The 23,360-nt window shown below is 45.3% G+C and overlaps 1 protein-coding gene across 1 annotated transcript in view; it reads left to right on the top strand.

Moving 5' to 3' along the window:
- The first annotated feature begins 22,119 nt into the window (after positions 1 to 22,119).
- PPP1R14C (protein phosphatase 1 regulatory inhibitor subunit 14C) overlaps positions 22,120 to 23,360 on the top strand; it is a 55,915-nt gene continuing 54,674 nt past the window's right edge. The window contains exon 1 of the mRNA XM_075087948.1: positions 22,120 to 22,554. Within this exon, the coding sequence (XP_074944049.1) occupies positions 22,270 to 22,554 (285 nt within the window). The 5' untranslated portion in view covers positions 22,120 to 22,269. The remainder of the gene's footprint in view (positions 22,555 to 23,360) is intronic.

Here is a 23,360-nt window from a genome sequence, read left to right as displayed (position 1 = left end):
CTTTGTTGACAACAATTTTTCAAAGCAGTACCTAGAGACTATAAATTCCATTTTCTTTGAACAAGCATATGGGTAAGGGAAGTCCTTTATGGCCTAGGAGAAGTTGTTTGTTTTATAGAATATTAGAATAGTTTGGGTCGGAAGGGACCTTTAAAGGCCATCTAGTCTAACCCCCCTGCAGTGAGCAGGGACATCTTCAACTCGATCAGGTTGCTCAGAGCCCCGTCCAACCTGACCTTGAACGTTTCCAGGGATGGGGCACTTACCACCTCTCTGGGAAACTTGTTCCAGTGCTTCACCACCCTCTTTGTAAAAAAATTCTTCCTTATATCTAGTCTAAATCTTCCCTCTTTCAGTTTAAACCCATTACCCCTTGTCCTATCACAATAGGCCCTGCTAAAATGTTTGTCCCCATCTTTCTTATAAACCCCCTTTAAGTATTGAAAGGCCACAATAAGGTCTCCCTGGAGCCTTCTCTTCTCCAGGCTGAAGAACCCCAACTCTCTCAGCCTTTCTTCATAGGAGAGGTGCTCCAGCCCTCAGATCATTTTTGTGGCCTGTGTCTTTCCTGTGCTGAGGGCTGCAGAGCAGGATGCAGCACTCCAGGTGGGGTCTCACCAGAGTGGAGTAGAGGGACAGAATCACCTCCCTCAACCTGCTGGCCACACTGCTTTTGATGCGGCCCAGGATACAGTTGGCTTTCGGAGCTGCAAGTGCACATTGTTGGCTCATGTCCAGCTTTTTGTCCACCAGTACCCCCAAGTCCTTCTCAGCAGGGCTGCTCTCAATCCCTTCATCCCCCAGCCTGTGTTGATACTGGGGGTTGCCCCTACCCAGGTGTAGGACCTTGTACTTTGTAACAGCATGCAGTGTTCAGGGTCTTAATTACTACTGCATTTTAAAAATAATTTTTACATCTATTATTAGTACTTCAAAATTATGATGTATAAATCTGTGTCCTGATGCCTATCCCTAGGACTGGAACACAAAATTGCACCAAAAACCTGCCCATAACTGTAAATCACCCGGCTCTTCTTCCTCCTTGATAACCTGAAAAAAAGATAGGATAATAAGGATTTAAATACATTCTTCATAATCTGTATTTCTTACACTGAACTGACTGTGGCAACAGTAATAGATTTTATAGGTTTGCTCAAAGTCAACCAAATGTGAAACAATATATGCAGAGTTGCGTTTGGGCCCTGAGGGACACATCCATGAAGAACCATGAAGTCATATTTCATAATGACATATTTGCAATGTCATTATAGTGACATTATGAATGTTCTGCCTTCAAATTTCACAGGCATGACAAGTTACTAGAATTTTTTTCAGTTCCCAACTAAAACCAGCCACTTCACCCTATTTAAAATTTCTTCAGATACTGGTTGGTTTCCCACTGCCCTCTCGAGAGTGAGTCAGTTCAGCAGCACCAATGTGACCGCCTCAGTGTTGTGCTGTACTGGGAGGGACTTTAAGACACTCTTCATAACGTGGGTGAAATAGGACTACAGAGCCCAGAAAACTATTCCATGAGGTGGGTGTGTGCATTTATATCAGGCTGTCCCTTCAGCACAACAACTAGTCAAGGCATTAGGAGTTACCTAATTTTTTAGTACTACATAAGGCTTATAAATGTTGAGGAACTTTCTCCACTTTTCTCTTCTAGGAATGTGTCAGAACTCCTTTATCTTCTGCTATTGAGCAGGGTGCCTGCAGTCTGGTCTAAAACCTCTTGATCACACGAAAAATACCCAAGTGCTAGACTTGATTTTGAAGCGATGTTTGACAGAAGTGACTAAATAATGGATGCTCCTTAATTATAGAGTATCTACAAGGGTTTGTGATTTCTCTCAATATGTATTATTAGAAAATTTTCAACCACTCGTGGTTATGTTTTTTTTTAAAGTTTCTGTGCAATAGCAAGGTGTCAGCTATTTAAGCTTACTAGTTAGTAAGTCATATGGCACCCAGTGTCCACCTCCCCCAGTCTCATTACAGCTTCAGTTCAGGGGTCCTGCATGTCAATAAATGCATTTAGAACTGTGCCTGGAGGAAGTCTTTGGGATGTAAGCACACACTTCAATACTGCCCACAATAGGGATGGATCTAGGCCGACACCTACCTGCTCTCCTAAACTCAGAAATGTGTGGGCATTTCTACCAAGACTAATTGCTAATCACAGAATCATTTAAGTTAGAAAGGACCTTTAAGATCACCGAGTCCAACTGTAAACCTAACACTGCCAAGTCCACAACTAAACCATGTCTCTAAGCACCACGTCTGTCTACATGTCTTCTAAATACCTCCAGGGATGGTGACTCAACCACTTCCCTGGGCAGCCTGTTCCAGTAGTTGACAACCCTTTCAGTAAAGGAAGTTTTCCCTAATATCCAATTTAAAACTCCCCTGACGCAGCTTGAGGCCGTTTCCTCTTGTCCTCTCGCTAGTTACTTGGGAGAAGAGACCAAAACCCACCTCACTACAACCTCCTTTCAGGTAGTTGTAGAGAGCCATAAGGTCTCCCCTCAGCCTCCTCTTCTCCAGACTAAACAACCTCAGCTCCCTCAGCTGCTCCTCATAACAGTTGTTCTCCAGACCCTTCACCAACTTCGTTGGCCTTCTCTGGAGACGCTCCACCAACTCAATGTCCTTCTTGTACTGAGGGGCCCAAAACTGAACACAGTATTCAAGGTGCGGCCTCACCAGTGCCCAGTACAGGGGGACGATCACTCCCCTAGTCCTGCTGGCCACACTGTCTCTGATACAAAATGCTAATTCAAAGCTCATTAGCATATGCAGCTTCATTAGAAATGATGTGTAAACATTGCAGTCAATCAACATTTTAGTTGCCCAAATGTTTGTGGAAAGCCAATTCAAGACAACATGAACATGTTAAAAGTGAATTCACCCTGAAATTTTGGCACTTTGTTGTGAAAGTGTTTGCAAGGCTGACCTGCCTCCACCTGGACTCTTTTAAAACACTCGGAGCTTTATCACTGCTATGATTTTTTTTCTGGTTCTAAAATTGGTCTTGTAATAATAGACACATGAAATTTGCTGACAGATTTCCCAGTGAGCTCAGAGGGGCTGAAGCTGCTATTTTAAGCACCGTTGTGAGAAAAGTGATTGGTAGTATATGTACTGAGCCCTGATTCAGCAAGAATTAGTGCAGGATGCCTGCTTCATGTTCCAGCTACAAGAAACAGTGAAAAGGAACTCTACTTGAATGGATAGAAACATCAGATTACTAATTTTGTTAGCAATAGTGAGCTGAAGATTACTCAGAAGAGTCCAGCTCTAGTCAGAGCTTCAGCTGATGAAAATGGGCAGAAATTCAATGAATTCAACAGGGTTATAATAATTTTACACTTACTCAGGATTTGCTCTGACATCTGAATGTGAATTTATTTTAATCACAATTTAGTCACAACTGCTGTCAGTTGAATACCCTTATATCTTGTTGTTCTGCAACAAAGACAAAACTGTTTTCCGTCTCTGTGTGATCAACTTGAACAAACTGGGAAAGCAGTGGAACAGGCACTTGAAGAGGCAGTCTAAACATGGCAGGATAGCCATGTTTAGACAATCTAAACCTATGGTAGATGACAGACCTCTGAAAAAGATAATTTTTTGAATTTAATAAGTCAGCTGCCCCTGGAAGTTGAAATCAATTTTGAGGGTAAACATCCAGATTTCCTAAAATGGCCTGGGAAAGGAAGAGGCTTTAAAAGTAGTTAGTAGTTGTAGTTACTGCGCTGTTGAGATCTGAAGTATACTGAGCTGAATTGTTTCCATATTTCTTTTCAGTTGAGGCTGGATTTAGCTGGAGATTATCTGGCATGGCATGAAGCTAAATATGACTCAGAAGGACATTCTCTGTAATAACTTCAGTGGTTTTGCGCTTACTTAATTTTATTTCGTCAAGATCAAATTAAGCCAATTCTAGTCCATTAGGAAGGTGTGTGCACGACAGCCTGGGGATGTGGAAGGGGGAACCAGCCTTCGGACTGCGTGGATGCCAGCCGTGACAGCTTTCATACTCTCTTCCCGGAGGGGATGGAAAGAATGATGTAGCACAGCAGATTTTATCTGTGTGTGATACTTACTGTTGTTATAAGGGAATTTCAGGGTGTGGAGTTAACCCTCAAAAGTCTGTGTAACTACCTGCACATGTCACGTAATATATGCCATGTTAAATACATCTAGCGTTCCCTAGTGAGTCTTTCTCTTTGTCCTCTCCTATAATTCCCTTGATCCACCAGTGATCTCCCTAGTGCTATTGCAAATGGAGAAGCTTAGGCCCTCTCCACACTCCAGGCTTTTCTCTGGCCCTCAAGAAGCATCTCCTTCAGCACCTTCCTGCTACTCTTGTCCTGTGATATTCCTGGCTAACTGCTAGTTATTCCCAAATCCTGACTTACACAGCAGCTGTATACCACTTACTCCTCAGTGTTTCATGATGTAAAGGAGGGAAGGAGTGCTTTTCTGCATGCAGTGCAGGCTTCATAGAAAACAAGAATAATCTGAGATGGAATAGTTTAAAATGAGCAACATCCAGTCCAACACAGGGCTTATTTTTGGGTTTTGTTATTTTTTTTTTCCTTAAAGAGGTGTATTTTACACCTTTGAGTACCTCACATCACTGAGGTCTCCTGAGGTTAAAAACCTCAAAACTATGTGTGGATAATTCCCCACAGCTTTAGTACAAAATATATTAGTTTAGCCTGAAAAGGTGTTTGGAGAGTAGAGGAAGAGGCAGAGTTTAGTGCTTTACCTCACTGAGTTTTTCTTGCAGTAAAACTGCCATGCCCAATTTCTCCTGCAAATTTATCACATGCCCATTGTTCACTCCAAAGTAAAGAAAACATCTTTTTTCCTTGGGAAGTGTTGAAGACAAAGCTCTAGTCTCCCTTTCCAAGCCTGCCTGCCTTTCTGGGCAGCTTGCCCGCAGTTCAGGATCCCTGTTTATCCTAAGGAGGGCAAAAAAGCACAAAAGGCTTTTCTAACATCCGCAGCTTTCCAGGCGTCAGAGGGGGGACTGTGGGAACCATGGCGCGGGGTCGCTGCTGACCCACCTCCCACAGAGGGGGTCCCCAGTGCAGCTTCAGGCAGAGGAAGTCACTCCAGGCATGTAGAAAGTGGGGGAGCAGAGTGCACCCCTGCACACCCATGTAAAACAGACACGATGGAAAAAAACGTGTGTGTCCTGCCTTTAACAGGGCAGCAGAGTCTGGGGTTTCCCTGCGGTCACCTCAGGAAGCATCCCTCCCCAGGCGTTTGCTGGGCAGTGCAAGTCCACGCAGCCTCTTCTTGAAGGCTGTGGCTTACCATCTTAGCTAGCTCCTAACTATATGTTTGACTCCGCATGTTGCCTTTGCGTGCCAGAAAGTAAAGATCAAACCTCCATTTCTTGGTGGGTTATTCTTTTTTTGATCTCTGGAAACTGTAGCCCTGAACTGTGTTTTCAGTAATTGCAAGATTTATTTTTGGCTGCTGTACGTTAATCACATTGGAATGGGAGGAAAGCAAAAATAGAGAGGGAAGTGCATAACTATTGAACAGGAAGAATAAAATCAAAACATTCGATGTGCCTTTGTGGCCAAGAAGGCCAACAATATTCTGGGCTGCATTAAAAGGAGTGTGGCCAGCAGATCGAGAGAGGTTATCCTCCCCCTCTACTCTGCCCTAGCGAGGCCACATATGGAGTGCTGTGGCCAGTTTTGGGCCCCCCAGTTTAAGAAGGACAGGGAACTACTTGAGCAAGTCCAGCAGAGAGCTACCGAGATGATCAGGGACTGAAGCATCTCCCTTATGAGGAAAGGCTGAGAGACCTGATTTGTTCAGCCTGGAGAAGAGAAGACTGAGCAGGGATCTTATCAATACCTATAAATATCTAAAGGGTGGGTGTCAAGAGGATGGGACTAGGCTCTTTTCAGTGGAGCCCAACAACAGGAGAAGGGGCAATGGGCACAAGTTGGAACACAAGAAGTTCACTAAACATGAGAAAAAAACTCCTTTCCTGTGAGGGTGCCAGAGCAGCGGCACAGGCTGCCCAGGGAGGCTGTGGAGTCTCCTTCCCTGGAGACATTCAAAACCCACCTGGATGCATTCCTGTGCCCCCTGCTCTGGGTGTGCCTGCTCAAGCAGGGGGGGTGGACAAAATGATCTCCAGAGGTCCCTTCCAACCCCTGCCATTCTGTGATTCTGTGATACCTAATTTTCTAAGACTCTTGAAAACAATGGTGCAGTTTGGGGGTGGGGGAGGGGGGAATAGAAAGAGCTAGCTGCCAAAAAAAGTACATAAAAAGCAGTCAAAACTGCACAAAAAGGCATGATGTTCCTTTAAAAAGCTACATGTAACCACCAGAGTACCTGACTAACTGGTACATAACGTGTTCTACTAAGCATAGTAACTCTCCCACTGAGAGAAATACCGTGAGCCAAACAAGAATATACATGTTTTGGAAATACTTTTCCAGAATCATGATGCTTGTTCCATTAGTCAATCTGGTGCATTTTCAATTGGTAGAAGACTGTTGAGCCTTAAATGAAACAGTCACGCAGAAAATACAGAGAGAAACTGGGAGCATAGTTATCAAAAATCAAACTTCTGCAGAGAAGAAAATAGGAGGACAAGATATGATCCTGTTTGGGTCTGCCTTACAGGCCCTCAAAATGCCACTGTAGTCCAAGCCAAAGAAATGCCCACCATTATGAAGCAAAGATAAAGCTGCAATAATATTGCAAAGAAAAGAACCAAAAAGAATAAAGAAAGAACTGAAAGCTGCAGCACTCTTGCAAAGAAGTAAGTTTTCATACCTTTCTAAACGTCTTTGAATCTGTTATGCCTGACTTACTGCTGCCTTTGTCTTTTCTGAAGATGAAGTCCATTTTTCTGGATAATGTTTTGTGTCTCTGAGGTGAAAAATAAATCAGCAAAATAAAAGCCAGCCCTGTGGAATGGAGGGATTCCCAGGAAAGACTCAATTTTTACTCCCACAATGGTCAGTGCCACCTGTAAGCAGGGTGAGGGCAGAAGGTCAAGAGCCTTGTCCCAAAGTCTCTGAGAGAGGCTGAAATCACCTGCTCCCTCCATCCTGATACACTGGCTGGGCCTTTTGCCACATTAAGTGCAGGAGAAGCAAATAAATGTGAAACCCATGTTGCTCTACAGCCCTCTGTGGTCACAGGGGTGGCATTGTATGCTGGGCTGCTGGGCTGGGTGGCAGTGAGGGGCAGCAGGAGCATCTGACACCATCACCTACTTGAGGCTTCGGTTTTGCTGAATGGGACTGGCTCTGCTCCAAAGCCGCAAACTGAGCAAAATTTCCAATCCCTTTCTGAACAAAATTGAATGTGTTGTTGATGGAGCCAGAAATATTGATGAACCATCAAGACTTTTGTTTCCTGAGCTGATTGATTTCTGGTGCCCAGTAAATGTAAGAAAAGCCCTGCACATGTGAAATGGTTCCCAGCTAAATAAATGGGAAAAAAAATCTCAAAAGGACAATCAGTAAAGACCTGATACTTTGTTGACCTAGCTGGCTAGGCTAAATTTGCTCCAACTCAGACCAGTTCCATTATTAGTGAAAGCAAATGAAATGAACCTGGGAAGAGAACAAGTGTTATGGAAATCCAAACAGCTCTTTCCAGTGGTTGTCAGAGGTCATGGCATGCAAAAGAAGTCATGAGTGATCAACTCATGGAGGGGCAGTACAGCCACAAATGGAGTAGTTGTGATGTACTTAACCTAAAGCTGTCCTTGGCCTGGGGTCTCAGTTATAGACTTCAGTAAATTTTAAGTGTTCAGGAGAGAAAGAACAACGATTTCAAAGATTTTACTGGTGCTTGGACAGGGTAGCTGCTTTGACTCTAGGCAGTGCTTACTGTGGTGAGGCCTCAAACATGTGGGACATCCCCAGTGAAGCATGGGGATGAAGCTGTAGCTGAATATATTGATGGCTTGGATGCTTTCTTCAGCTGGGACACATGTTGATATATTTGAATGCATTTGGGGTTTGAAATTGTTTTAGAATATCTTGACAATAGGTTTTTTTTGTGGAATCACAGAAAAGGGGATCTGGGAAGCAGGGAGGCACCTTGTCCATGTTTATCCTGTTCTTAGACACAAACGTCGATGCTCCATTTCTTGGGGGTAATCAATTTGAGTGCCTCATTACCCTTATGAATTTCATAGCGAATTTTGTATATGAGTACTGGAATTGATGTTGTGCTGGCTAATGATATATTACAGTATGATCTATAACCTCATTTTGGTGAGGTCCAGCATTATGCTCTGAAAACACGAGTGCACACACTTTGCTACCCGAGTACATGACTTAACCATCATTTTATGTTGACTTAAGCACTAGCTACTTCCAAAATGGACTATCTCACCTTCTCCTGCCCCTTGCCCAAATATGTCTACTTGCTATCTCCTGGGTATTCATGCAGCCACAGCTGTACTGGAGTCAAGTCCTTTCTCCTTGCCTGCCTCACCCAAGAAAGGGATGTTTTCTGGTGGATCAGGTCCCTGGTCTGGATGACTGTGCAGCGGTAGGAGGGCTCACATTGGCACCACTGGCAATGAGAGTATGCAGCCAAGGACCTGGAGGCGTGGGTGTAGATTAGTGCCAGCCCATTGCAGAAGTGGCCCTCAGGTACCGCCCAGGTATTCAGATATTGCTAGCCAGCTTCCCCTCCCCCTAAGATGCATCACATCAAAAAGAAAACTGTTTTTCTTCTGTTTCTAACCTTCACACTGCTCAGAAGTTCCATATTTGCTCAGTCTTTTTTCCACAGATGCTGAGGCTGGGAATCTCCACTTTAGGAAGAAGGAGACCCACTATGTGGCTCAAGGCACCAGCTGAACTTCATCCGCTCAAGTGGAGTTTTGCTTTTGACTTTGGAGGGGCTGGATTGCATCCTGAGGCTTTCTGCTGGGCACGAAGAGGACCAGGGTTAGGATGGACACCTGAAGAACAGGCAGCGGGAAGAGCCATGCTGTGGCCTCCCTGCATCCCTGCGGCCTCCAGGCATGCCAGCATGCAGTGGGCACGGGTGTAGTATCGCGGGGAAACAGCAGTGCTTTGCACATCTGAAGCTGCCATGTGGCTCTACAGACAGCACTGACATGACCTGCCCTGAACAGTGCCCTGGCACGGCTCCACTCTGAGCCTTCCCATATCTGTGCTGGAAGAGCAGGACCTTTTGGATGTCTACAGAAGCGAGTCAGGAATGAGTTATAAACAGAGCTACCCTGGGATTATTTCCCAAATTTCAGGGCCTATTTCTAGTTTGGGGCATTTTTTGTTTGGCTTTTTTTTCACCTGTTTTTAGCTCGACTTTTTGCCCTATTCTCCCCAGGCCCAGCTTGGGGCAACTTCCAGGTCAAACAGGTGATGATGCAGCTTTTCCCCTCCTTGGAGTAAGGTCCCCTCTGCTGAGGGGAAGACCAGGAAAAAAAATTTCAAGGAAGCAGAATTGTACTATCAGATGCAAAGGCAGGTAACAAGCACAGACATGGATGAACACTGCAGAACTTCAGCCACAAAATCAACATGAAGGTTGACAAAAAGAAAGAATAGCAAGAGAAAATGGCCAGCCTGCAAGGCAAACCACAGCAGCCCAGTTTAATTGCCTAATTAAAAGTCCTCTGCTAAATAAAGATAGCTCTGTAGTTCTCTGAAGCAGCTCATCACTGCAAAAGGCTCAGAAACACACCACAAAACTCCGCGTGGGGAAAGGAGTGTGGGAGAAAAAGTCATAAGAATAATCACAGAAATTATGAAATCAGTATTTCCCACTCAGCAGGTAAAAAATAATAACAATAATAACAGTAATAATGGTAATAATACTTTGCTGTGTTTACTGAAATAACACCAACCTGGACCAGAGGTGCATCTCTGCAGATGTTGTGCGGAGAGATGACATGGCCCATGCCCTGTACCCAGCATGGCCTGGGTCGTGGGGTGGCTTCAGGGAGTCCCCTGACACCAGCCAGGGTCCTCCTGCTGCATCAGTGCCATAAATCTACTTTTGTCTTCCTTCTTGCTGTGCCCTCCGAGAAACAAAACACAGCCCCACACTCCAAAGCATATTAAAGAAAACTGTGCTTTTATAATGATCTTCAGGACTTTTCTGGCATTTTTCTAAATTGGATGGGTATGTTACCTCAGTACGGCAATTAATGACAGTTAAATATAAATTGAGAATTAGTATCTGCCAACTTGATGTGATGAAGTCCTAGCAGGCTTTTTGAGCTGTTTTTTATGGAAATCATTATTCTTCAATTACACTGGTTCAGCTTTGTCAGCTATTGTATAACCTGTGTATGTTGTTTCTCAAATTAAAGGAAAGCTTGGCATTGCAATAGGGAAGAAGCATGGCATCTGCAACAGAAATGCCAAAATCCTGGAAGCTGCTCCACGAGCATGAGTATTATGTGCAGAGCAGATGGTAGGAAACTAAGCATATAAGAAAATATGAGAGAGGTGTGTTTTGTGTAACTATTGCTACATTTTATTTCAGGTAAGTTTTTTCCAATGTATGCAATATACTGGAATACATATTAAAGCACTGGCAATGCTCTGTAGAACAGGAGCCATTCTTAGCATTTGTGCAATAATATAAAGCTTCAGAAAGAGAGAGAAGATTGTTGTGAATCATAAGGATCATTTGGAAAGAACATGAAAAATGCTGCCTGTTCAGCAATCAAGAAAAGCTCCAACCGCTTCACAGGATGCAGTTTCCAACCCTCATCCTGTGTAATGAAGTGAGCCAGGTTACACATGTGACCAAACACTTATTTAATAAATGGTACCATAGATTTTCCAAGTGCATCAGTAATCCAATAAAATAATTCCCATGCTTCAATTAGATAAGTGTGTATTTTTTCCCCCCTATCTAATCAGGACAAGCTGAATTACATCAGATATGGCCATCATGCCTCCTTAGGCACAGACTGGCCGTTGTAAGGTGTCAGAGCCCTGCTTTGCTCTGTAGGCAGCTGGCACTCCCGTTGCAAGTAGAGGATTAGAACCTGTCGAGTCAAAGTCTTAATCTCTTCTCAGTCATGAGTCAGTGTTGAAATGGCAGTCAGAGCATGCACAGTCAGCAAGAGAAAGATTTGTTGTGGCTAATGGGAACACCAAAGGAGAAAACACTTCAGCTGAATTTACTGAAAATATGGAGGACTCTGCTATAAGGAACAAAATTTAATGGCAGTACCCTTAAGAAAATTAGAAATAAACAACCTAGCTGTGCTATGAGGAGAGGGGCTTATTTAAAACCTTCTGTTAATTTTGATAATTACACTGTAAATGCTTTGACATAAAAAAGAAACATGTCATGTCATGTTTATCTATGAACCTAGAGGATTCACAAATCCCATAGCTAATACAGGTAAGATGGCGATCGGCCAGGTAAAAACACTATTAAACAAACAGCTGGTTGTTGCTGAATTACTTAATGGTAAAATAGTTACTGACATTAATATAATATCTTTTATAATAACAATACTGTACAGTCTACTATATTCATCCAGGCATGGTGCAATATAGAGTACTATCAATTCAGAATAAATTCAGAATTAATTTCTCCACCTCCCTTCAGCCAATAAGGAACATCTGTTTTTCCTTTTTATCTTTTTTGAAAAGATATTTCTAAAAATGTAACCCCGATGAGCACTGTCCTGCCTTCTTTTGAATGATGCAGGGATGCGCTTCTGCTAGCAGGGACGTCAGACTAGACATGAAGTCAGGCACGTGTCTTTTCATGGAAGTGTGTTGTTTTTTTTTTTCCACTAGCCGACCATAGGTGAAAAAAACCTTTGGCCAAAGCCTATGGCTCAAAATCCTAGGGAGAACAGAGAAAGCCTGGCAGGAGGCATTGGCTTCAGCCATGAAAGAGTGCAATATTTTTATTAACTTAAAAACCTTTAGAAAGACTCTTTAATAGTATTGTTCAAGACAATTGCTGGCAGAAAGAAGCATTTTAGGGTGTGATGGGGTGTACCAACTGCCAAGGAGATGTAGTAAGTAAATGTTTGTTTCCCCCTGTCTAAATAGCAATCTCATAGTTTGGGGACTCGTCTAGAAAGCTAGAGAGGTTGATTTTAGGATTGCTTCAGAGGCACCCTAAAAAACCACCTCCTGTCAGGAGACTGCTCTAACCACCCCAGTGCCCCCCAGTGCAGCCCCCGCAGCCTCTGCTGAAGCCATGCTGTGAGAAGCAGGGTGTATAAACCCAAGTGCTGCAGTGACTCTGCTGTGCTGCTTCTAGCTCTTGCTCAGAATCAGCCGAGGCAATTCTGAACGAGGCTCGCCACATCGGACTCAATTTGGGCATCTTCTGCAAAAGCAGGGTTTTTTTGGATTGCTCTTCTGAGGTGCCTCCTCCACTGTGTAGAAAATGTAGCTACCTAACCACGGGCTCGGGATTCAGCTCTGAAAGGGGAGGACAGTCAAAGTGGATTTATTAACTCTGCCTACCGTCGCCTCATTTCCTAGTGCTACAGAGCTGTATTATGTGTCATTCCAGGAATAATTCAGATGGATGAATATAAACACACTGTTGCTAGAAAAAATATGAATGTGAAGTGCACTTATATATCAAAGAATAGGCATAGATAGATAATTCAACAACAGCATGCCTGAGCTGAAGAACCATTCCACATAGCACCAAATATTGGTTCAATCCTTTTCATATGCTCTGCCCCTCTAGTTTTTTCAGTCACCTGACATCTTCTAGAACAGCTGTTTTAGATCCAGCCTCATCATCAGAAAACACATAATTTAGCAGGTGTATCTTATCAAATGAAATTTCTTCCTATTTTTCCTTTGATTCATTAAGGTCCTCCCATTCTCAGGATGATCCATGGCAGATTGCAATCTTTTCCCATTTACAACATACCAGGGGCATTTCATTGTCTGCTCTTTAAAGATGAATTACTAATGTACTAACCCATGGAAGCTAGCATATAGCTACATTTGATTTCTTCAAATGCCAAGGGTTGTTTTTGAGGTCAAATCTAGTGAGTTTTTAAGAATCAGTACAGAGGGGCTTAGGAATAGGAATCATTAGAAGTGCCCTAAATGATTAATGATTAATTTAGTGAGGATGCTGTATTTAAAACTAGTAACACACTACCGCTTTTTAATTGCAAAATATTACAAACATACCTCAATACCATACCTTTCACATTGCACAGGACCAAAATGTATATGGAATTAATAACTTTATTTTTTCATAACTCACCTTTTTACTCCGTAGTGTGTGACAGAGGGGCATTTGCAGGCTGTGGGATAGATGGAGATTGAGCTATGTAATAAAATTAATGCATAAATTACTAATGGTATCCTATCTAAAGCTAATATATTGACTAACCCTCCTGTGAACATCAAACAGGTCAGCGCACTAAGAGGTTACTAACTAACTGATGCCTGTGGTGTTTTTCTTATGGTGGTTTGAAAGGAAAAGAAAATGACCCTGATATAGACGGTATTTTCACTACTGCAAGAAATATATGGGCCCATTTTGCAACACTTCTCTGAATTTCACTTTAGGAAACGTTTTTATAAAGTGCTGATACCCAAACTCTCAGTGGTGCTTAGAAAAGTGCAAGGCCTGAATGACAGAATAGCTTTAAAGTTGACTACAGCTACAAAAAGTAACTTGTGTTTATTGAACCTGACAGTGTTTCATCCTCCTCCCATTAAAATTAGAAAGTTAAATATAGGACAATACCTGTAGGCAAAAGCTCCTAAATCATCTCTGTACTATCCAATTCTTTGAAGCTTGTTAAATGGAGGCAATCTAGACAGGCATTTAGCAGATTAACTAATATGTATATTCATACAAGAACATTAAATTTTGAAGCAGTCATACCATCGTATAAACCTTACTAAGCTGAACCTGCTGGAAAATGACTTAAGCCTAAGTGGGGGAGGAAATGCTAAATTGTGCCTTATACTGAAAATTGCTAGAGACAATCTCATTTTACACTTAAAAATGTCCTTTATGTAACCAAGTGCCTTACGTGACCATGTGTTTTTAACCGCTGCTCTGTTGTCTCAAACCATACTGCTGCGCAAAGTTTGGGACAGGGAGTGTCTCTTGCTATGGATTTGTAAAAGTACTAAGGACAATGGGACTTTCATCTTGGTAATATTGCAACGAATTGTTATAACTATTTTGTATTTATGAACATCTTATGCTTGCACATGGAATATTTCTTTTCATATGTTATTTATACAGAGCTGCTGAGTGCAGCAAAATTGCATGAATGCCCCAGAGCTGGATGGCTGTTGTACACATAAAAGCTTATTCATTTAAATTGCACATATTTAGAGAGGGCTTTTGGATTCTCCTTGTTAAAAATAGCTTGGTACAGAAATACCCACAGAAATTAGGACTGGAGGGCACTTTTGACTATGTTTTTACAAGAACAGGGCCATGACCTCTTCTTTTGCCCTGAGGGCAAATACCACGGTGCAGCTGAATACTTTCCCCCCTGTATGTGATGGCCTTGTCCGTAGCAGCTGTTGGGAACAATCTTTGGAGATTTGGTCCCAGGCACAGTGACCAGTGCAGGGCTGAGCTCCGGTGGGGACACCACTGGTAGTTAGCAAGTAGTTGGGTACCAGTGCTTGAGCCTGCTCCTGGCCCTGGAGAGTTTACAGGGACAGGCATAGCCTGAGAGTCTCCTGGTTCATCTCTCTGCCTTCAGGCTGGATAAACTCTCCCTGTAGAGAAATAAATAAACAACAAATATTTGCCTTTTTTTTCCTGAAAAAACTCCAAAGAAGTGGATTCCACAGCCTCCCTGTGCAGTGTATTTTGCCATTTCTTTATTGCTACCATTGGAAATTTTTTCATCACGTTTAATCAAAATCTCCTTTGCTTCAGTTTAAGCTCATTATTCCCTGTGCTCACCACATGAGATTGAGATCACATTATTTCCCTCAGCTTTATCGACACTTCTGCATTTTATAAACTAAATATTTCTGGTTCCTTTAGTCTTTCCCTCTAGGTAATTACAGAAAGGGCATGTCTTTTAGACCTTTAATCATTCCAGTTACTTTTCTCCGATTTCTCCCAAATTAGTCCAATCTATTCTGGTGTATCACGCTCTTAATAGGGGCCTTACCCTCAGAATCTCACACAGTAAAGTTACTTCATGTCTCATGTGTATGACACTCTTCTTTATACCTCCCACTGTGATGTAGCTTTTTTCGCCACAGCATGTTTCTGACCCACGTTCAGTCCGTGATCCAGGCCCCCTTGGTCCTTGTTGATAGAACTGCTGCACTGGATTGGAAACTGCTGGAAATGATTGTTTATGTTTCCTCCATCAAAATAGCTTTTAGCTTGAAAGAACATGCACCGGGATGGCATCAATTACTTAATGCTTTTAACAGTTCTGTGCTCTTGATGTCTCTTGTTATAGCCAGAGAGACCACAGGCTCCTTCCGTGCTAAACAGCTCTGTATCATTTCTGCTTTCCCAGAGAAGAAAACTAAGGACTTGGGAAGTTTACCATATCAGTCTTGAACAACAACGAAGAAAAGCACCAGGTTTTAGTTACACATCCATGCCCGTTTTTAGACAGTCTTGGGCTCATTCTGTACACATTCTTCTGCAGAATGCTTTGAGATGTAGGGATGAAGGGCCATGAGGCAGAACAGGACTATTGGCAGCTAAATTTCTAAGTGTTTGCTTTCTGCTCTAGCTTTCACTTTTTTTTTTTTCAGTTTTCCCCCCTCCCCGGATCCAGCACCTGAGTGCCATCACTCACCACTAACTGCCAAGCAAAATGGGTAAAACACATTACGTCCCTCCTCTACGGGCTGGCCAAGCTATACAGAATAACTTATTATCATTCTTCATTATTTCTTGAGTGCAAGCGAAATGGACTGTGTAGCAGAGGTGACAGGTACCAGTCTGGGAGATGACTGATCCAGAATATTATTAATCTAGATACTGTGAGTGACTCACTCTCTAACCCATACTTTCTTTTAATGCTTTTGTTGGTCTCTTTTTATGGACTAATACAAATACTTTATCCATGTCACTCATTTTCTCCCTTCGTATTTCACCAAAGGGTTAATATTTCAATGTAAGCAGAGTGGGACTCAGAGGCAAAACAACAATCAATATTACTAGAGGCTGTGGGATGTTAATTGTCCAGCCCTGCTTCATGTTTTGTTTTGCTGTTGGTTTTTTTTTTCAAATCTTTTCCTTTATTGATTCCCTACTTCCCCACTAATCTCTTCCAGAAAAAAGGAAGGCCGTCCACATCTTTCTAATTAAAAGTGACAGCTTGGGTGGTAGTGCTCAGATGAACAATCATAGGTTCTTTGTACCAGGAATTGCTGATGTTATTGAGGGCAAGTGCAAGTAAACAGAGGTTACCTACTTCTTCTTTAGTTGTTACCTATCCTGAACACAAAGTACCATGACAACAGAGCCTCTATATCCTAACATGACTGAACAGCATGCACCAGAGATGCTCATAGATGTTGTACTTGATACTTGGGAGCACTCTGAATTTCTGGCTGTTTTCTGAGACCCAATAGTGGGCACCCAGACTGCAAACTGGAGCCCTTCCAGGGGGACCTCCTGCTTTAAAGGGCCTGGCATCCTCTCTTACCACTGCCACTGCAAGAGCAGCTGGGAGAGCCAGAGCTGAATGGTGCCTGGGTCCCATGCAAACTGCCAAGGCATGCACCCAGGAGGAACCCAAAGGGTGGGTTTCTCCCTGAGGCAGGACTGGGGGAAGGAGAGCTAGTATATTGGGGTCCTAATTAGCCTTCTTGTCTGGGAGTGGCTACATGGATGCATCATGTGGTCCTAAGGTGAGAGTTTGGAGGAATTCCACTGCAGAGGAATGGCCACCACTGCCAGATTTCAGGGCATCATAATCTCCTGCCACTACTGGTATAAGGGAGAAATGAGGCTCCAGTCACATCCCACGCTTGGATCTCTGCTCTGAGACAGGAAGAGGTTGTCATTGTGCACACTTACTTTGTAGGAAATAATGGGTGTATGCATACAAATTTGTGTTTCCTTCTATTTTTTCTCCCTCTCATGTAGCGTATATCTTGTACCTGAATGTAGCTTGGCTTGTGTAACTCACAAGTACCCAATGGTCTCCTCTTGAAATGCAAGTCTTCCAAAGTCTCATTAGCAGAGAGTCTCAAGCTATAAACAGATTATATCATCAACAAGAGGGACCAGAGCAAACACTTTAATGTAACAAATATTTGCTTTGTGTCATTAGTTTATATGACTAGTATTAGAATTACTGATTCCACCACAGGTATTACAGCTGGGGGTTGAGCAATGAGCCAGTGGTGTCTCCTTTACAAGAAAGGACAGAGAGGAAGAAGCAGCCAGTGGTAACAGACATTTGTAAGAACCAGACCCTTAGAAGCTTTTTAGTAAAGGCAAAACAAACTAAAATAGTAGAGTTTTGGAGCGTCAAAAGGATGGCTGCAAGAACAAAAAGTTGGTGGTGCTGATAATGATAGATCGACACAAACACAGTGTCTTTGGAATATGGAACATCAATATCACAAACAGATGAAAAGCAACTGAAAATGAAAACAAAATCATACTACAACTGGGGAGAGAAGGAAGTTACCAGTCAGAGGGAGGGGTATTAATTAGGACATGCAAAGTGAAAATCACTAAGAGACACAGAACCCATTAACAGCTTATAACCCCAAGCTAAATTCAAATAGGAGACACAAAAACGGCACTTATACACTGTCTGACACACATGAGCTACCACTGTGCTGAAAGCAAAGCTTAGTTCTGCAGTGGTTTATGAACTATGGCAGCATCCCCCTGAACTGCTTTTGTTTATTGATGCAGAGGATGGCAACACCAATGCGGACAAGGCAATGGCAAGTGTGACCCCAGTACCCACACCACAGGGGTGAAACCTCCTCCGAGCTGAGTGAGGTGTCAAGGCTTCTTACTGACAAAACACTTTCCTTACACAGAAATAACATTAAATAATTCAGGACAGCGTCTTCAGACTCCTCAGGTGCAGAGTCACCAGGCACCTGCATCTGGTTGATGGCAGTTTCCAATAATCGTGCAAGAAAGCAGCCTTGCGACAGTAAATTTCACTAGTGTGCCAGGGGAGAAGTCTCACAGCTCACCAACAAGATGCCATGCAGAGCTCTTAAATGGCAGGGTAGATGGTAGGCAAAGACTGTCTAGCACTGCAAAAATAATGGAGTCTATCACTACACACGTAGGAGACTCCCTGGTAACTCTTAACTCAAGTATTTTGTTAGAAAGCCAAGGATTACAAGCATGAAATGATTCTTATGATTCTGAGAACATGTAAAAACTAACATGCATTTCTCAAGAAGGAAATATAACCATCAACTGGTGTGTACTTTGCAGTTTAAACAATTCCAGGTTGCTAAAAATCTCCAGCCTATGAGTCTTCTACTGAACTCTAATTTCTTCCTGAGCGCATAGTCATGAGAAGCAGAAACCAGCAAAATTAAATACATGTGAATCCCTTAAAGAGCAAATGCCTCAGGAAAATAACCAATACTGAACTGAATGAAATTTCATGACACATGCTGGTTTATTTCAGAGTCCAGTAACTTCTTATTTATTCAGAAAAGAACATGGAAACATCTAAGAGAAACTGCTATGAAACAGTGGAAAGCCATGGAGAAGAGGCAAGCTGCAGGGGTTCTTCCTTTGAGCAGCCTCCGGGGAAGGAAAACTTGTGGAGAGCGGCATAAGAAAGGGGTCTTGGTTTTGGCCAGTGTAGTATCTGACAGCACAAGAAAATGGGGATTTAGACTATGACTGAAGATAACAAGCCTAAACTTTGTGTCCTAAATAGCGAGCTTGCCTAGAGAAGAACCTTTTACCCACAGAAGGAGTCAACACTGACATTTGTGGCCAGCACTGATGGAAGTGTCAGTTGTTTAGGAAAATAATATACCTGCTGTCAAACAGGGTTACTAAAGGTGAACAAGCAATTAATGCTCAGGGCCTTGAACCCTCAAGGTTCACTATGTAAGCCTCCTGAACAACTAGTCTGGATATGACTTAATATTTTCTCTGACTGGAAAACAGGTTAGGACCGTGCAGTATGTGCATGGGAAGTGGATACAGCTTCATGTTGCTTACATTCACAACGGAACCCCACAGGTCTGGGAAAGAAATGGAGGGAATTGCATGTGATGCAAGTGTTCCTCTGCCTTTGGTGTTTCCTAATCCACGTCGTCTTCACTTCTCTTGTGACCTGATACAATGTTCCTGTGAGAAGGACGTGGACATGATCACACTGAGAGAGCACTACATTTCAGTGGTGGTGTATTTTATCTCCCCTTTAGTTCTATTGATCAACAATTAGCTTTAGATGAAATGCAGCACTGTGGTTTTGATTTAGCTGCTGGAAGACCCTCGCTTATGAAACTTAATCTCTTATGCCCTGAATTCATTCCTCAAGGCGGGTCTGAAACTGGGGCTGAAGGGTTGGGAAGGATTGTTCCTCCCTCTGCCATGTTAACTCTTGCCTTTGTTATGGGTGTAACCATTAAGCCTCCCGTTGTGGTATGGAGAAGTATTTGTGAGAAAACTTCTCACTCCAAGAAACGCTCTCATTTGCCTCCAGACACTCAGGAGTAAAGTACAGATTGTGCCCACACAGGGCAGCATTGCCCATCGCCAGGATGCTAGCAGATCTAAACGTTTCTTCTCAAATTTAACTTTTAAACAACTAGATCTTTCTTTCAAATGAAGCTAAATCATTGCAGGAAAGATTCTTGGCAGCACTTTTTGCCCTGGCTTCCTGAGGAATGCACTTACTTTAAAAACTGAATGAAAAACCAATGGCACATGAAAGTGCCTTATGACAATGCTGGCAGTTCCACCAGTTTCTCATCCACCCACGTTTACCAACCACTATGCCTTATGTTAGAATTGTAACTTTGAAATGATAACCTCTGAGGACATGCTTTTTAATCCCCTGTACCTCATGTTCTACTTGAAGAGTGTTGCGGAAGTGCTATTTGAATAGCGGGTGCCAGCTTTTAAATGTCTGTAGTGATTATAATAGCCTATTAATAATAGCATTGAAAAAGTCCTTCAGCTGAGACTTTCTGGGTTCTCACACTCAGAGTCAATGTGAATATTTTAGCCATCTTTACACCTGATATTTGCCATAGCAGAGAACAAAAATCTCAGTGTTGTCCTGCCAGCTTAGGTCCAGTGTGAAACACTTCAGCACTCTTTTGGTTCCAGAAAATATCCTGTTATGGTGACAGTTTGGGTATTCCTGCTTTATATCCCATGGAACGGCCAGTATGATGCTTAGCATGGCTTTAAAAAGCCTCTCATGCAATATTTACCTTTTTTTGCATTAATCAATTTTTCTCATGAACCAAAAACAAAATCAGTCTGTAAGATGAAAATATTCCTGCTCTAAACAGGGAAGTTTCAAGTTTTGTGGTTGAGAACGTCAGCACCAGACTTCGAACATGACACGCAGAGCTGAAGACCCAAATTATAGGCCACTCCAAACACAACAGTTTCAAAGACAGCCACACCCCTCTTTCAAAAACTCCTCTGCGCCTTTTTGGTTTCTCTAAGAACAAGTTGTTGACGATGGTATTTTCCTACTGTATTTACCCAAGCTCAGATTTATAAAAGCCAGGCAGGCAGCACTACCCAGCTGTAGCTGGAAGTCGAGATTTGCTTGGGTAATGGCAGGGGAGACTGCCCAGCAGATAGGACAGCCTCCTTGCATAAACTCGGACTTGTGGGATGTGACTTGCTCTTAAGCTCTGCCTGCAGCCCAAGCTTTAAGTGTGATCTGCGCTGATGTCTCGTTGTAGTTGCTTGGTATCTCTGAAAATCACGTGGTCCCTACGTACAGATATGCTTTGCTTGGAAGAACTGGTGCTTTTTTAGATGAAAATCTAAAAGCTATCATAGCATTTAAGACCAATAATAAGATTTTATCTCTTGATCATATTAGATGATGATCAGCAGCACAAGCTGAGGTTTACCTAAATAGCTTGATAAGGTTCAGATGCCTCATGCTAGCCTCTTGTTCAGTGGTGTGTCAAACGCAGGGAGCAGAAGAGTCTGAAATGCCACCGCAGCCACGCAGACATGGCAAACAGCAGCAAGGATCTGACTGAAGCAGCAGTGCCCGGGTAATTATGGCCAGTGATCCATGCCCGACTCCCCTCTGCCCCTTGCCAACTTAAGACATCCTCCCCTAGGTCACCGTGTGCAGGGGACGGTCACACTGTCACACCGGGCACTTCCAGACGCAGGTCTGCACGTGCAGGGGGTTGGCTTCTGCCCCTTGTCACTGGCAAACCCCTTTGCTAATGGGGATGGTCCAGTGCCCCTGACAAGCACCTCCGTCACGTTGGCTGCTTACGGGCAGTCACTTTGGTGTTCGTGATGGACCACTGCTGATTTCACCCAGTGCCTCCCGAGAGACACAAAGCTGCTGAACACGCTAATGCTAACCGGTGCTTTTTAGAAAGACAGCCACCTCCACAGGGCTAAGTGTCACACTAACTGCTGATAGCTCGAAATATTTGCTGTTTGGGTTCACGGCCCTGAAATCACACACACACACGCACGCACACACATGCGCACGCGCGCGGTCCCCTCGAAGAGAGGAAACGATCGCGTTCAGCCTTTGAATGCTGCAGATATACAACATTCATAAATGTCGCGTGCACGACGGGGCAATATTGCATTCCCTTAAAAAACAAAGCAGCCACAGAGCACCCAGCAGCCGGGGACCCCGGGGAGCCCCGGGGCGCGACCTGCCGCGGGCACAGGCCGCTCCGGCTCCGCGGGCAGCAGCAGCCGCCCGCCCCAAGCCGGCACCGGGCCGGCCCAGAGAGGCCCCGGCGCCGCCGCGGCTCCCCCGGGCGGCTCCAGGCTCCGCGCCGCGCCGCTACACGGCCGAGACGCGGGGCCGGGACGCGGGGCAGCTGGGCACACGGGCGGGCCGTGCCGCGCCGCGCCGTACCGCCCCGCCCCTCGGCTCTCCCCGCCCCGCCCCGGTTTGGGCCCAGCCCTCCCGGCGGCGGGGCCGGCTGCGCCGCTGTGCCATGAGAGGCTTTAAACGGCAGGTGCGGGGGAGCCAGGCAGACGCGCAACCGGCGGCTGCTGCGGCCCGGCGGTAGCGGCGGGAGGGCGAGCCGGTGGACGGACGCCTTTCGGCTCGGCTCGGCGGGAGCCGCGGCGGAGCGGAGCATGTCGGTGGCGACCGGGGGCAGCGAGGCAGCGGCAGCGGGCGGCGGCGGCGGGAACCGGGTTTTCTTCCAGACCCCCCGCGGCGGCGGCGGCGGCGGGAGCAGCTCCTCCGGCGGCTCCTCCCGGGAGGACTCGGTGTCGGCGGCGGCGGCCGTGGTGCAGGTCCAGCAGCGGCGCCACCAGCAGGGAAAAGTGACGGTGAAATACGATCGGAAGGAGCTGCGGAAGCGGCTGGTGCTGGAGGAGTGGATCGTGGAGCAGCTGGGGCAGCTCTACGGCTGTGAGGTGCGGGGCCGGGGTGGCGGGGTCCCCGCCGCCGCCGCAGTCCCCCCCGCCCGCCGCCGCCGCCCGCGGCCCCCGGCACCCCACTCCCGCCCCGAGCCGCATTTCGGCTGCGGGTAGGGTAGAGCTGTCACCGCCACCTCCAAATGACATTCCCGGCCCGCCGCCCCCTCCCTGCCGCCGCGATGCGGTGTCGCCCGTCCCGCGGGGAAGGGCGGAGGGTGTCCCCCGCGCCGTGTCCCGTCCCCGTTCCCAGGTGACTGGGAGGGGACCGCCCTTTGGGGACAGGCGGCGGCCGCCACACGGCCGCGCAGGGAGCGGAGCGGCCCCGCTCCTGCCGGGGGGCGCCGGCGGCTGCGGCGGGTCCGGGGGCGGCGGGCGGCGCCGGGCTCCCGCGGCGGAGCCCCCCGGGGCGGGTTGGGCCGGGGGTCGCCGTCCCTGCAGCCCCCTGGGGCAGGGCAGGGTGGGCCGGGACGCGGGGGCGTCTTCTCTGGGCCTGAGGGTGTCGGTCCCCCTTAGGCGGGAGCTGGCGGGGCGGCCGCCGAGCCGGAGGGGAGAGCAGGGGGCTGTGGGGGGAGGCGGAGCGGTGCGGAGGCGGCTGTTGTGGAGGAAGGACTCTGGTGCGGGTACGGTCCCCGCTAGCCCGTGGTTTTGTATGACCCCGGTCTCCAGGAGCGGTGTAGGCACTAGCCTGGAAATGTCAGTGAGCAGTTAAAAGATCACTGGAATGAGAAATTGAAGTGTTCGGGGCTGTATCTGATCTGAAGGTATCAAACCTGCTTTTCTGTTGCTCTGGGCAAAAACTGAGC

The sequence above is a fragment of the Phalacrocorax aristotelis genome, chromosome 3 (genome assembly GCF_949628215.1).
Source record: "Phalacrocorax aristotelis chromosome 3, bGulAri2.1, whole genome shotgun sequence".
Taxonomy (NCBI): domain Eukaryota; kingdom Metazoa; phylum Chordata; class Aves; order Suliformes; family Phalacrocoracidae; genus Phalacrocorax; species Phalacrocorax aristotelis.
The sequence above is the reverse complement of the archived record's forward strand: the minus strand, read 5'-3'. Positions and strand labels throughout refer to the sequence as shown.